This window comes from Phlebotomus papatasi, chromosome 4, assembly GCF_024763615.1.
Source record: "Phlebotomus papatasi isolate M1 chromosome 4, Ppap_2.1, whole genome shotgun sequence".
Lineage (NCBI taxonomy): Eukaryota > Metazoa > Arthropoda > Insecta > Diptera > Psychodidae > Phlebotomus > Phlebotomus papatasi.
Genome location: NC_077225.1, coordinates 2,545,419 through 2,561,733, shown reverse-complemented (window position 1 = coordinate 2,561,733; position 16,315 = coordinate 2,545,419). Strand labels below are relative to the sequence as shown.

Below are 16,315 nucleotides of genomic sequence, written 5' to 3'. Positions count from 1 at the left end.
TTCAAAAAATCATATCTCCGGTTTTATGTGACCGATTTTGATGAATGAGGGCTTAAACGAAAGATCTCACCAAATGCTACAACTTTCTAGAATATTTGAACTTCGTGCGACCAACACCAGGGGCGCCACAGTCGAAAAACCAATTTCAATATCACATAACCTCAATTATCTCGACTGTCGCTCAACCGATTTTGATGATTACTTCGACATAATTGTAGAGCACATTTGTCTCTACATTTCGTCCATACATCATTTTCCACTCAGACTACGCTATCACTCCGATTTTGCCGTTTGATGTATCCCAAATGTATAAAAAGGCTGGACTCAATAAACTAGTTCTCTTTTAGTCCCTAAACCTCGGCCTCGTCACTGGTGCATACACATCAGTATTGTCGACGAGTGATGAAAGTTGAGTTTTGTCATCGAGTGAAAAAGTGAAGGTCAGTGAGTGAAAAGTCCAGTTCTTTTTGGTGCGTCCAAAAGAAAGTCCGGAAAAAGTGGAAAAATGGAGAATTCCGTGGCTAGTGCGAGTAATAGTGGCTTTATTGGCACGATTGATAAGTATGTGCAGGGAAATGATGTGAACGTGTACTGTGAAATGCTGGAAAATTTGTTTGAAATGAACTTTGTCACTGAGGACAAAAGAAAAAAAGTGCTCTTTCTTGGTTTCGTTGGAGAAGAGACATACAAAGTCCTCAAATCCGCAGTACATCCAGATTCATTATCCGCGAAGACATATGCGCAAATCATTGCAGTGTTTAAAGCGAAATTTGCTCCACGACACAGTGTAATAGCTGAAAGATTCAAATTTTATGTGCGGGATCAGAGGCCTAATGAGTGCATTACGGATTACGTCATTGAGTTGCAAATGGTGTCGGAAAAATGTGCGTTTGGAGATTTCCTGCCGTGGGCTCTGAGAGATAGACTTGTGATGGGTCTTAAGGAAAGGGGCATTCAGGAAAAGCTCATGTCTTTGGATGGTAGCTTTGAGGAATCTCTGAAGGTCGCAACATCAGCAGAACTCACGAGAACAAATGTGGATCTCATGAATGCAAAGGTCGATTCGGTGCATGGAAATCAGCTGGGAGGACGCTCAAAAAGGCGCCAAAACTGGAAGAGTGATAAGCAGGGAGTGCGAGAGAGAAATCACGAGAGAAACCAGTCCAGGGGATCACAGAAACAAGGTGAAATGAGACGCAAAAAAGTACAGTGTTATCGGTGCCATCAGTGGGGAGACCACTTTGCAGCAAATTGTCCACAAAAAAGGCATCGGACAAGGGTCAATTGCACTGAACAATCCAGTGATACAGATGAGAGTGATTCTTACGGTGTCATAAGTTCGATGTTCATCAATAGTGTGAAAGAGGAAGCTGCTAATGTCATGGTCACCATTCAAAATAAAGTGCCAAAGGAAGCTGATGATGAATCTCATGCTGAGAGAGCATTTGAGAGAGAGCTTCATCGAGAGGATGATCTTGAGAAGCATGCAAATCCTGAAGGTGAATCCGAGATGGATGAGGAAAACCTACTGGAGAGTGAGTCTCTGGAGGGGGAAGTGTTGCAGTGCAATCTCGAGGAGGAAGAGCTCTTGTTGGAGGAATTATCATCAGGCAGCTGCGTAGTAAACAATGTAGTGAGTACAAAATCACGCAGTGAGTTTTTTAAGATTAATAATGCGTCTAAAGCTCAATTTCTTGATGCGACTTCTGGTAATATCACGACTAGATTTGAAATAGATACAGGCGCGTGTGTTTCGTGTATGCATGTAGATTTTTATAGAAGATATTTTAGCCAAAGTGAGCTGAGACAATGCAATCTTCATTTAAAAGTTGTTACGGGAAATAGTCTACAGATAGTGGGATTTATTAGAATCTCATTGACCATTGTGCTGGAGGGAATTCAAAGAGAAGTGAAAAATTTGCCTCTTGTGATTTTTGACAGTCCCAAAACATTTTTACCTCTTTGTGGGCGCAATTGGTTAGACATAATTTTTCCTGATTGGCGTACTTTTTTCACTGAATTACCTAGAAGTGTTTCCGGAGTACATAAACTCGTAAAAGATGACCCTGTATTTAAGAAGTTCACTGAAGTATTTAATCAAAGTGATAAATCTGCAATTCGTGATCATCAAGCGATCATTCTTGTAAAAGATTCTTGTGTTCCGGTTTTTCATAAACCATATTCAGTACCGTTTGGCGTTCGAGACAAGGTTGAGGCTGAAATTAAACGATTGATAGGTGTGGGTGTATTAATACCTGTCGATACCGCGGAATGGGCGAGCCCCGTGGTTATCGTTCCAAAGAAGGACGGGTCCATTAGGATATGTGTAGATTGTAGTGTGACGGTTAATCGGGTGGTACAAATGGCACATTACCCCTTGCCAACACTGCAGGAAATTGTCAATAAGCTTTCTGGTGCAAAAGTATTTTGCACTTTGGATCTTTCAGGGGCTTATCAGCAACTGGAAGTAATTCCGGAATGTAGAAAGTTCTTGTCAATTAATACGCATCTTGGGTTGTTTCAGTTTACACGTCTGGTCTTTGGACTTTCTTCCTCACCTGCCATTTTTCAGAAAACAATGGACGGTATCTTGAGAGATTTGCCTTTGACGGCTGTATATATTGATGATATAATTGTAGGAGGGAACACTGAGCAGGAATGTCGTGAGAATTTAGAGAGAGTCTTAGAGAGGTTGCAGAAATTTAATGTGAAAGTTAACAGTTCTAAATGTTTGCTGTTTGAGAAAGAAGTAGAGTTCTTAGGTCATGTTTTAACGGGTGACGGTATAAGACCAATGAAAAGTAAATTAGTAGAAATTCAGAAAGCTAAAGCACCTCATGACACGACGTCCTTAAAAGCATATGTGGGCTTGCTAAATTATTATGGCAAATTTATAAAGAATTTATCAATGCGTCTCGCACCACTTTACAAGTTATTGAAAGCGGGGGAGCCCTTTCATTGGACAGACGAGTTAGACAAAGTGTTCCAGGAAAGCAAGACTTGGTTGTCGGAGAGCGACTTATTAACACCCTATGATCCAAAGCTGCCACTTGTAATTTCAGTGGACGCTAGTGGAGATGGTGTAGGGGCAGTCTTGAGTCATATTATTGACGGAACTGAAAAACCTATTATAATGGTGTCGTCTACTCTGTCCCCAAGTGAGAAAAACTATTCAATAGTCGAACGCGAAGCATTGGCTCTAGTTTTTGCAGTAAAAAAATTTGACATTTATATTTATGGTCGTCCTGTCACAGTATATACAGACCATCAGTGTCTTAGAGAGTTGTTTGGTGGAGACAGAAAGAACTCAGCAGTAGCCGCTGCTAGGATTCAGAGATGGGCAGTATTCCTAGGCATGTACAATTTAAAAATTCTCTATAAGAAAGGAGTTGATAATGGGAATGCTGATTTTCTGTCACGTTTTCCATCAAGGGAGGTAACTGGGGTTAGTGATACGCTGCTGAATTTTGTTGATATTCGGGCAGAAATAGCGTTAGATGAAAAGCAAATCCGTGAGGCAACTGCGAAAGACGAAACGTTAATAAAAATTATAGATTTCGTTCTTAAAGGATATTCTTCTAAAGTTATGTTGAGTAATGATCCGAAAACTAGTCCGTATTTAAAACATTTAAATTCCCTAACGGTCGAAAATGGCATCATCTATATGGGTCATAGGATTGTGATACCTGCAAGTCTTTGCGAGAAAGTCTTGAGAGTAATCCATGAAGCGCATGATGGCATAGTGAGGATGAAATCTATAGCGCGAGGTTGCGTGTGGTGGCCTAGAATTGAAAGCGATATCGAGAGGATAGCGCAAGCGTGTGAAAAGTGCCATGAAAAATCATGGCACCAAGACCACGGAATGTAACACTGACAAAATGGACCAGTACTTCTTATCCTTATGAAAGAGTACTGTAGAGGTAGCAGTCAATGTGCTAAATAAGCATATTGATTGGCTTATAATAAATTGTAAATAAGTAAAAGAGAGCAGAATAAAGAGTACTCGCAAGGGGAACTGATCGGTGTTTTATTAATGTCGCTGCCCCTCCCAAGCGGGTCTTCACATGGCGATCCTGCCATACGCGATCATGTCGCGAAAAACTGAACTTAGTGGAAATTTAGAGTGAAAAAGTGAAGAAATAACATGAGAGCATGGTGTAATTTTTGGACCAAAATTGACTGATAAGTGACAATGTGTAACAATCGTTATCACTACCGCAGAGTTTGCAAACATCAGGACGAAATTGATGCGGAAATCGTTCCACAAAGTGAAGTGATGGGATGTGATAAGCAGATTTTAGAAGAACTCGCAAAGCTTCAGAGAATAGAAGTTATTCTTTTCGTAATCCTTGCGGTGATAATCACAATAGTCCTTTATGTGATGTACAGTAAGTGGAAAGCTCGTGTAAAGGCAAAAGGAGCTCATCAAGCAGCAATGCTGGCTCTAAGGAAGTCCGCAGAAAATGTGTTGGAAACAGCACCTTAAATCAAATGGATGCTGAAGCTGGAGATGGATCACCATAACATCGCTTAAGAACAATTCATCTTCGAAATCGTAAAATCCAGGAAAGTGACCTCAGTTGAACCCAGAAAAAAAATTTACGCCATGTCATCAGCGATCGAGCCACGGCAAAATTCAGCATAGAGCATTAGTGCATTGGACTTCGATCACCTACCGGAAAACCCAGTCAGCAAAGACAGCACGAGCAGCAATGGACTTCGATATCATACCTCCTCAGGAAAATTCGCCGTGCATCATTGCAGCAGCGGAAAAGACAACGCAGCTAATTTTCAGTCAGCGCATCGCCTTCGGGTGTCATTCCAGCTAAGTGTCGAATACAAAAAATTGTTTATTTGTCTTGCAAGTAATTGAATTCTTCTTTTGGTCATAAAAAAAAAATTTAACCCTTCTGGTAAACTCATTATTTCTAAATGCCTTGGGATAGATTGAAAGTGATTATATCAAATTTGAAAAAGAATGGTCCCAATAGAGGTGTAACCGAATCATTTTTAATCAATAAGAAAAAAGAGATCGAATCTATTGAAAGGGAATATATTACTGATTATGAAGCTGCTGTTAGTAGTAGTTCTTTGCCAGTAAATGAAAAAGTCAAACTTGATTTTGCAGTTTTTGAATTTAGAAGAGATGTTAGCTTGGCATTAAGGCTTTTACATAGTTTACCTGTCTCGAAAAAATCTGGAGGTTCGAAAGAGAATTTATCAGATATTGAAGAAGAAGATAAATTTCAAGATATAGAATTTTTAGAGATTAGTGATTCTAATACGGAAGAAAAAATAACCAACAGAATGGAGAAATTCGAATTGAAAACCGCTGGTCACCTTATTCCGGTAATGATCGATACCCCGGATTCGGTGACACAAGTCATCGATGCTATTGAATTGTATTCTTCCATGATCGAAACTTCCGGAAAATCTCTCTTAATTAATTTTGTCTTAAAAACACGACTCTCGGCCAAAGCAAAGCTCCGATTGGCAAAACAATACCCTACAGTTGAAAATCTCGTTAGTGATATGAGAAAGCATTTAATTCCTAAAAAATCTGCATGTTCCTTAGCCGCTCAGTTAGCAGCCTCGCGCCAAGATTCTCAGTCAATTGAAGATTACGGGAAAAAGATTGAAGAACTTTTTGTCGATTTGACCATTGCGCAATCCGAAGAGAGCAGCGGCGCAGAAGAAATTCTTCGCAATGTGAATGAGAAGAATGCTATCCATGTCTTTGCGAATGGACTACGGGATACTGAACTGCGTACGGTAGTTAAAGCTAGGAACTATCAGTCCTTGAGAGATGCCATTTCAGGTGCATTGGATGAAGAAAAAACCATGCCGAAAAAAGCTCAAGTATATAGTTTCCGAGGACGCGGAAGGGGTGGAAAAAACCGAGGAAATTCGCGTTTTAGAGGAAATCAGGGAAATGGTAATCAATTACGAGGAAGAGGTGGTAATAATTCTTCTCGAGGTCAAGGACGTGGTCAAAATCGAGGCCAAGGAAGATCAGGTCGAGGATACAATCGGCACAATAATCAGTCAAGTAATTCTCGTGGTAGAAATCAAAACAATAACCAGAGAGTTTATATTGTCGAAGGTCAGGAAGAAAATATGACTCAAAGCCAGCAAGAGTCATCTTCCAGCCGTCATTCCTTTCGCGAATAAACAGAAATGCCATACGATTTTCAATGTTACTGGAATGAATTTTGTGCAAGTAAAAATGAATGGAAGAAATATGAGACTCCTAGTAGACACCGGAGCATCCGTGAGCATAGTAAAATCATGTGTTTTGCTGAACGAGCGAGTGAATGAACTTGATAATATAAAAATAAGTGGATTAGTAGGTGAAACAGTTTCAAATGGATCAGCAATTTTACGAATGGAATTTGGAAAGATATGTCTGGACAGAAAGTTTTATGTAATTGACGAGTTTGTTGATGATCTCGATGGAATTTTAGGATCAGATTTCTTGGAAGACAACAAAGCAACGATAAATTTTGAAGATTTTACATTGAATTTTTGGTTGTTGAACAAGCATATTCAAATTAAATTAAATAGTAAAGATGAAATCCTGACTAAAATACCATCTAGATGTGAAGTTGTGAGGTATTTCAGTGTGAATATGAAGAATGAGTGTATTGTGAGGCCTCAAGAATTATGTGAAGGTGTGTTTGTTGCAGCATGTATAGTTAAACCTGAAAACGGAGTGATTCCTGTGAGAATGTTAAATACAAAAGAAACTGACGTAATTTTGAAAAATTTTATTCCGGTAACTGAAGATCTAAACGAGTATGAAGTAGCAAAATTCGAATCGAGCAAATTTTCGGCAGAACGTGTTAATAAATTGAGATCAATATTAAATTTCGATGAATTGAATTCAGAAGAAAGACCATCAATTGAAAGTCTTTGTATCAAATTCGCAGATGTTTTTCATCTAGAGGGAGATCAGTTAAATCCGTCAAAAATATATCAACAAAATATTCAACTGATTCCTAACGCGAAACCGGTCTATGTGAAACCATATAGACTACCTTTTGCTCAAAAAGAAGAGATCGAAAAACAAATACAAAAACTTATTAAAGATGAAATTATTGAAGAATCTCGATCGGAATGGTCATCCCCTATATTACTAGTTCCAAAAAAGACGGTGAACGGAAAGAAAAATTGGAGAATTGTGGTCGATTACAGACTTTTGAACAAGCAAATTGCCGATGAAAAATTTCCATTACCGAATATTCATGATATTTTAGATTCATTATCTCAAGCAGTTTATTTTTCACACCTTGACTTATCTCAAGGTTATTATCAGCTTGAATTAGATGAGGACAGTCGGAAGTATACTGCCTTTACTACAAGTAATGGTCAGTATCAAATGACTCGTCTTCCAATGGGTCTAAAAATTTCACCCAGTGCATTTTCACGTGCCATGACTATCGCAATGTCAGGGTTGAATTATGAAAATTGTTTTATTTATTTAGACGATATAGTTGTTTTCGGACGTAACTTAATGGAACATAATCAAAATTTACTTAAAGTTTTTAACCGTTTAAGAAGTTTTAATTTGAAATTAAATCCGTCTAAATGTGAGTTTTTGAAAAAACAGTTACTTTATCTCGGTCATATTATTTCAAAAGATGGCATTGCTCCTGATCCACAGAAAATAGAAGTTCTGAAAGCGTATCCAGTTCCAAAAAATGCAGAAGAAGTTAAACGATTCGTGGCTTTTTCTAATTATTATAGGCGCCACATACAAAATTTTGCTGAAATAGTAAAGCCTTTGAATAGTTTAACGAAAAAATACGCTCAGTTTTTGTGGACATCGGAATGTCAAAAAGCTTTTGACACGTTAATATCAAAATTCATTACGGCTCCAATTCTTCAATACCCCGATTTTTCTAAGGAAGGTTATTTTATCCTACGCACAGATGCGTCTGCATTTGCTTTGGGAGCGGTACTCTCAAACGCAGATGACAAACCAGTAGCTTACGCAAGTAGGACATTAAAACCAGCCGAAGTCAATTATCCGGTGATAGAAAAGGAATTACTAGCCATAGTTTGGGCATGTAAACACTTTCGCCCGTATCTATTTGGTAAAAAATTCGAAATTCTAACAGATCATCGTCCTTTAATATACTTATTTGGAATGACTAATCCCTCGAGTCGCTTAACAAAATTTCGCTTGGCTTTGGAAGAGTTCGATTTTAAAATCACTTATGTGAAAGGAAAAGATAATGCTACCGCGGACGCATTGTCTAGAATTACAATCGACTCAGATGATTTGAAAAAATTACAAAATCCATCGATTTTTGTAACAACCAGAGCCATGACGAGAAAGAAAAGCACTGACCAAAATATATTAAATAATCCTGAAGATAAAGAAGATAGACCACAGATTATGGAAATCTTGAAGAAACCTAAAAATGGAATTGAATTAATAGTCGTCACGAAGATTGATAAGCGAATTTTTAATAAAAACGACATCGTTAAAACTAAACAAGGTTATGCGGTGTACGTTCCCGGGAAAAATGAAATGTATTTGCAACTAGATACTCGATCTACGTTAACGCAAGACGAAACGTTGAGAGATTTAGTAAAATTATGCAAACTTTCAAAAATAAATGAGCTCATAATTATCAAAAACCGGTGCACCTCGAATCGCTTTCACGAAATAATTCAATGTCTATCAAATAATTCTGTACTCAAACAGGCCTGTAAACAATTGAAGATCAATATTATAAAAAGTGCAGAAATTATAAATGATGATGCATCAAAAGAAATCATTCTACATGACTTTCATATTCTACCAAGTGGAGGACATTCAGGAATAAACAGAATGTTTAATAATGTGAAAAAATATTTCTTCTGGTCAGGATTAAAGAAAGATATTGAAGCATTTGTAAGTAATTGTATCAGTTGTCAGAAGAACAAACATAAAAAGCATGTCAAGGAACCTATGTGTATCACCAGTACAGCAAGCTCAGGATTTGAGAAAATATACCTTGATACAGTAGGTCCTTTACCCAAAGATTATGCAGGAAACGTTTATATCCTTACTTTACAGTGTGAACTGACAAAGTATGTTGAAGCTTATTCTGTTCCAAATAAGGAAACATCCACTATTGCACGCGCTTTTGTAGAAAATTTCGTTTTACGATATGGAATTCCAAAGGAAATAGCGAGTGACAAAGGAACTGAATTTGTTTCGTCAGTTATGGATGAAGTTGCGCAAATCTTAGGAATTAATAAAGTTGTGTCAACTCCATACCATCATCAAAGTATTGGAAGCCTTGAAAACACCCATAAGTCTCTCGGTACATTCTTAAGGATCCAAGCTCAAGAAAATACGCGTAGTTGGAGTTCTTGGGTACCTTATTGGTGTTTTTCTTACAATACTTCGGTGCACACAGAAACACAGTATACACCATTTGAATTAATATTTGGAAAAGTATGTAATTTACCTTCAAATATTTTATCTGACTCTGTAGATCCAATTTATACAGTAGACAATTATGCTAAGGAATTAAAGTTTAGATTGCAAATGGCGAATAAGGAAGTAAAAAATACATTATTAGAAAATAAAGAAAAACGAAAAAATAAATATGATAGTTATCTTAATCCAGTTAATTATAATGTTGGAGATTTAGTTTTATTAAAAAATAACCCAGAAAATAAGTTACAACCCCTTTACAAAGGCCCGTATGAAGTAATAAAGGTTGAAAATCCAAATGTAGTTTTAAATATAAAAGATAAAGAATATGTTATCCATAAAAACTTAACCATTCCATTTCATAAGTAAATCTATTGTTTTAAATTGACATATTATGTAAGATATATAAACGTAAAATTAATAAATATAAACCTAAAAAAAAAAAAAAAATTAAAATAAAAATTTATTGCAAGAACAAAATTTTAGTATATAAAAAACCAAATATTGTTATATTAGAAGCATACCAGAAAATGTAAAAAAAAAAAATAATAACACATTAAAATGTCTATTTTTTTTCTTTTTGCGGGGAAGGTGTAGAGGTAGCAGTCAATGTGCTAAATAAGCATATTGATTGGCTTATAATAAATTGTAAATAAGTAAAAGAGAGCAGAATAAAGAGTACTCGCAAGGGGAACTGATCGGTGTTTTATTAATGTCGCTGCCCCTCCCAAGCGGGTCTTCACAGTACATATAGATTTTTTTCATTGGAGTGGTAAAATATTTTTAATTATTGTTGATGATTTTACAAAATTAATAGATGTCAAACTTTTGAGAAAAAATGACGTGTGGACCACAATAGAAGCCCTCCAAGCTAACTTTGCGATATATGGCCTGCCTAAACGAATAATTTCTGACAACGGTAGTCCTTTTCAGTCGAAGGAATTTGAAAAATTTTGTAACCTGAATAGAATTCTTCATGAAACGTCGCCTCCTTATCACCCAATGTCCAACGGTTCAGCTGAAAGAGCAGTACAAACTGTGAAGAAGGCGTTTAAGAAATTCATGATAGATGAATCTAAGAAAAATCTGAGTATTTACAATCAAATCTCGTATTTTTTGTTCAGATACAATAATACGCCATCTTCTGTCACGGGAGTGGAACCAAACACACTGATGCTGAACTTTAAGCCAAGAACAACATGGACTATTCTGAACAAAAAGGGGGAGGAGAAGATTAGGAATGATCCGGAGGAGAAGTCTAAGGAGGAAAGGAAGAGTATTCCCAAGAAGAAGAACAAGGAGCAGAAGCAGCAGCCAAGGAAATCAAAGATTCCTTTGGTAGAGAAGCAAGAAGCATTATACTTCGACGCTTTGAGCCGCATTTGGACAAGAGGAAGGGTTCACAAAAGAATCAGCCCTACAGTCTACATAGTGGACTTTGGAGGCACTCACAAGAAGTGTCACAGAGATCAGCTCAAGCCCTTCATCAGGAAAGTTACCTTCGCTCCAACGTCACATCTTCCACCTCAAATAGACCACCCTAGAACACCTCCACCAGCAACACCGCCGCCGAATACCGATGGAGATGATCCATTCGTTACACCACCACAAGGGAGTGTTACGGAACCACCGAAGAGGAAACGCAGGGGAGCGGTCTTACCTACAACACCGGTCATTCGACGCAGTGAGCGAATACGAAAAAAATTAATATTATAAAATTCATATTGCATGCATTTAAAGCCAGTGTTGTTAGAATTTTGAGTTGTTTGGGCAAAATCTTAAAGGGGGGAAAAGTGATGTATCCCAAATGTATAAAAAGGCTGGACTCAATAAACTAGTTCTCTTTTAGTCCCTAAACCTCGGCCTCGTCACTGGTGCATACACATCACCGTTTAAGTGTGAAAAAATTGATTTTTCCCATAATAACGCTTTGAAATCACTCAGATGCCAATTTGACTGCCTCTACTCCACCAAGACACTTAAAATAGGGTTTTAAATGGAAAGTCCCACAAAAGACAACAATTCTTTGTTATAGTTGAAGTTCAACAAATGACTACTTGGGGCACTCTGGATGAAAAAACGAGTTAAGAAACAAAAAACCTCGCTTATCTTGGCTTCTGAGTAATCGATGAGATCATGTTCTATGGGAAAATTATAGAGAACATTCTGGTCTGCATTTCACCCATATATCACTTTTCTGTCAGTTCATCCAAATCCTTGATATTTTGGTTTTAATACAAAATTTGTATAATTTCACGAATTTGATTCAAGATAACTGAATGGCGTCTCCCAACTTCAGCTCTAAATCGAATTTGCATGCACTCCGAGTTAGCTCACGTTAAGAATCTCACCTACATAAGCCGGTTAGGATTATCTGTCCCTTTATACTTAAAGAAGTCATCTTTGGGTAATAGTAAAATACGATCTGCATCCCCCTTAACCTCAATCAGTATTTCACCTTCAGTGATTTCGACACCGATTCCTATTGTATCTTCTTCGGTATTGCTAGAACGACCCTCGCTACCTGCTCTTCCGCCTCCTCTACCAAATGACGTCTATGAAACGCCTATAAGAAAACCTATCTTTTTAAAAGGGACAGATAATCCTAACCGGCTTATGTAGGTGAGATTCTTAATGTGAGCTAACTCGGAATGCATGCAAATTCGATTTAGAGCTGAAGTTGGGAGACGCCATTCAGCTATCTTGAATCAAATTCGTGAAATTATACAAATTTTGTATTTAAACCAAAATATCAAAGATTTGGATAGAGTGAAAGGAAAGTGATATATGGGTGAAATGTAGACCAGAATGTTCTCTATAATTTTGCCGTAGAACTTGATCTCATCAATTACTCAGAAGCCGAGATAATCGAGGTTGTTTGTTTCTTAACTCGTTTTTTCGACCAGATCGCCCAAAGTGTTCATTTGATGAACTTCAACTATATCAAAGAATTGTTGTATTTTGTGACACTTTCCATTTAAAACCCTATTTTAAGTGTCTTGGTCGAGTAGAATCAGTCAAATTGGCATCTGTGTGGTTTCAAAGCGTTATTATGGGAAAAATCAATTTTTTCACACTTAAACGACAAAATCGGACAGACCGCATTATCTGATCGAAAAATGATGTATGGACGAAATGTGGAGACAAATGATCTCTACAATTATGTCGAAGTAATCATCAAAATCAGTTAAGCGACAGTCGATATAATTGAGATTATGTGATATTGAAATTGGTTTTTCGACTGTGGCGCCCCTGGTGATGGTCCCACAAAGTTCAAATGTTCCAGAAAGTTATAGCATTTGGTGAGATCTTTCGTTTAAGCCCTCAGTCATCAATATCGTTAAAATACAACCGGAGATATGATTTTTTGAATTTCGTGAAATTTGACCCCTCATATCTCCGGTTCTATTGAAACCACAGCGCACTTACGCACCATTTTGCAAACGTCCTAGACTGGACTACAACATACTAAAATCTGAACTTTTTGAGCCAACGGCATGTTAGAATACAGAAACCGACGTATCTTAGCTTACTCTTTGTGGTGATGTGCTGTTAAAGAAAAAAGAGCAACTGTTTATAGTGGAATACTTTCGGCAACGTCCCCTTTCAAAAATCTCATTTGTTTGAGAAAAGCAGTCGCTTTGTGCTCATATCTTGTTTTCAGACAAAAAACAACTTCTAGTAACGACCTCTTTGTGTCGATGCGTTGTTAGAAGAAAGACAGCAGCTCGTGGATCTGCGCGCCAGGAGGCCGCAGATGTTTCACGCGAGATAGCGCCACTCGCGGTCGATGAGAAGTCGGTGAGACGCGGTCATCTTGTGAGAGAGGGGAAGGGAGAAGGAGAGACAAGTCAGTAGCGCAGCAACAGTTAATGCGCAACAGCTCAGAGAACGCGTGTCTCAGGAAATTAAAATTTGCAAGTCATTTTTCATAATTTTTAATTTGTTGATATTTAGTTGCGAAAGTAAAGAGCTTGAAATACAAAGAATCTATTGAGTTCTTCGCCGGCAGCAGCCCCCCGCAAAATTTCGGTCATTCAGATCCGGATTGGTTGGACATATACTCATAGTTCTTTGGTATTCTTCAGGTATAATTACATCATCTCAGGGTGTCATAGATTGAGGAGGTTTCATGCAGTTTCATTTAATACATACAGGTAAAGCAAACAAGGGTGAATCAGCTCACAGTCAGGGAGATTCTCATGCAGGTTTATTGCATATATTCAGGTAATTCATACCACCATTTCCTGGTCCATCGATCCCTTGTGGATCACGCCTACTAGTACAGTCCTACGCAAGCCAACACGTGGCTTCCAAGAAAACATAACCTCACATCATGGCTTACAATTTGGAACTGCTTTTTGCACAAGTGCAGTCGCTGTATGAGACAGCCTATGCCCTCAAAAAGACAACTATTCTGGACGGTGATTTGTTAGATGATGTGGAGGGCAAACTCCAGTGCTTGTGGGGTGTTCAGCAGGGATTTACAGCAGCAAACTCTGCACTTCATCAGCAAGTTTTGAGACGTGAGCAGACGGAAAAGGCTCAGCAAATGGCTACAGATTTCTGGAAGATCTGCACAGAGGTTGAACTTATTCTCAGGACTTATGTGCAGAAGATTAAGCGTCACATGGGTGAACAGAAACCAGTTGGAGCTTGTCAAGAGTCTGTGGCAGATACAGTCAAAGAGCTTATTCAGGAGCATAACGAGTCAATAAAGGTTATTGCAGACTCAGTGGCGAGCGCAATCAGTCACGGACAATCAGGTCAGTCCAAGGCCAAACTTCCATTGCTGCAGTTACCTACTGTGGCGAAAATACATACAAATCTGATGATAAAAGGAATCATGAAGTTACATCGTCCTCGAAGAGATAAAAGAGGACTTATAAATATTGGTGGAGATATATCAAAATTTTTATTTGGAACTATGAATCAAAACGATTATGATGAAATACAAAGTGTCATGGAAAATTTTCGAAATAATTCTAATAATTTGATCAGAAAAACAAATATGCAATTATCTATTGTAAAATCCATGCTCAGTGAACTTAATAGAACCGAAGAAGCTATAGACACTGCTGTACTCCAAGTTCATGATTGAAGAAAATAAATTCTCAAACACTGAACCTTTCTTGATTTTCACAATTTTATTCTCTACGACGTTTCGAGGATGGATGTCCTCTTCATCAGGTCTACAATTCAATTGAACAATTTTTAGAAAAAAACACTTCTAACAAAAATATTTCTTATGAATTTTCTTTTCTTACATCGAATATGGCAGGGAAAATCACGTACAGGTGGGAGTTGTTACACTGCACTTGAACTTTGATCACAAATTGATCCGTGATGTTCACCATTCGACTGGCCGACACAGAATGAGCTCTCCTTTGAGGTCAATTTTCATCACAGCTGTGAAATCCATCTTCCCTTGTTGCATTAGTATGTTGTTGTCTCTTTTTTACTCGTTGTAAGAGCGAGGTGTGGATGGTGTTGATCCCTTCTGTATCAGCTTTTCTGTTGATCGTGTGTTGTTTGTGTATGTGAATGTAGAGCATCTCTAAATACTCAAGCCTTCTGTTGTGCTCGCACTTGTCCAGAATTTCAGCTGAATCAAACTGAAACCGGTGCTGCATTTCTCTGGCATGAGTCACCAGGGCTGTGGCGTCACTTCTTTCTTCTTGATTTGGGTTGATCTAAGTGATGCTCCTCTTGTGTTGGTAAAGCCAGTCTTTTAATCTCTGCGTTGTTTTTCCCACATACACCTTATCACACTCACATGGGATGGAATAAACAACTCCACTTTCCATTAATGGGTCAATTTTGTTTTTGAGATCAGTGTGCATTGCCGAATTTGTGTTGTTGCATTTAAATGCTATTTGGAGATTTTGTGTTTCGGTGCAAAAGATTCTCTTAATCGCATCACTTAATCTGGGGATATAAGTGATCGATTTGTAGATGATATCCGTGTTGGTATCCACATTTTGGGTCGTATTGTGAGCTGTTTGTTGTCCAATGTGTCTATTCCATAGAATATTGATGAGTTTTGGCGGGAATCCATTCACTCTGAGCTTCGAGAAGACGATGTCTTTCACATGTTCCTTGTTGGTAGTTGTGAGTTTGTCGACTCTTTTTATGAGGCCAATAGCGGTACCTACTTTCTGTCTCAGAGGATATTGTGAATGGAAATTCAACATTCTGTCTGAGGCGATGGGCTTTTTGTACTACATTGTCACGAGATTTATGGGTTTTCTTATGACGAACGTATCCATATAATAATAATAATAATAATAAGTTTATTGGTTCATGCCCAGGATACAGAAAGTAACATGTAGGACTATACATGTTACTTGTTTGGGGGCGCCATTCAGTTATCTTGAATAAAATTCGTGAAATTATACAAATTTTGTATTTAAACCAAAATATCAAGGATTTGGATGAACTGACAGAAAAGTGATATATGGGTGAAACGTAGACCAGAAAGTTCTCTATAATTTTTCCGTAGAACTTGATCTCATCGATTACTCAGAAGCCGATATAAGCGCGGTTTTTTGTTTCTGAATTCGTTTTTTCGACCAGATCGTCCAAAGTGTTCATTTGATGAATTTCAACTATATGAAAGAATTGTTGTATTTTGTAAGACTTTCCATTTAAAACCCTATTTTAAGTGTCTTGGTTGAGTAGAGGCAGTCAAATTGGCATCTGAGTGATTTCAAAGCGTTATTATGGGAAAAATCAATTTTTTCACACTTAAACGACAAAATCGGACAAATCGCATTACCTCATTGAAAAATGATGTATGGACGAAATATAGAGACAAATGTCCTCTACAATTATGTCGAAGTAATCATCAAAATCGGTTAAGCACGTGTCGAGATAATTGAG

At 37.8% G+C, this 16,315-nt stretch overlaps 1 protein-coding gene across 2 annotated transcripts; it reads left to right on the top strand.

Annotated features, from left to right (window-relative positions):
- The first annotated feature begins 343 nt into the window (after positions 1-343).
- On the top strand, positions 344-11,121 carry LOC129808632 (uncharacterized). 2 transcript variants are annotated; one of them, XR_008752434.1, is made up of 3 exons: positions 344-1,633; positions 10,251-10,352; positions 10,503-10,524. XR_008752434.1 is itself a non-coding variant. In XM_055858419.1 (2 exons), the coding sequence occupies exons 1-2, from the start codon at positions 506-508 to the stop codon at positions 10,564-10,566; spliced, it is 1,137 nt and encodes a 378-aa protein (XP_055714394.1). In that variant the 5' UTR covers positions 344-505; the 3' UTR covers positions 10,567-11,121. The 2 variants fall into 2 exon arrangements, 1 of the variants encoding a protein (XP_055714394.1); XM_055858419.1 differs by lacking the exons at positions 10,251-10,352; positions 10,503-10,524 and adding an exon at positions 10,558-11,121.
- The last annotated feature ends 5,194 nt before the right edge of the window (positions 11,122-16,315 follow it).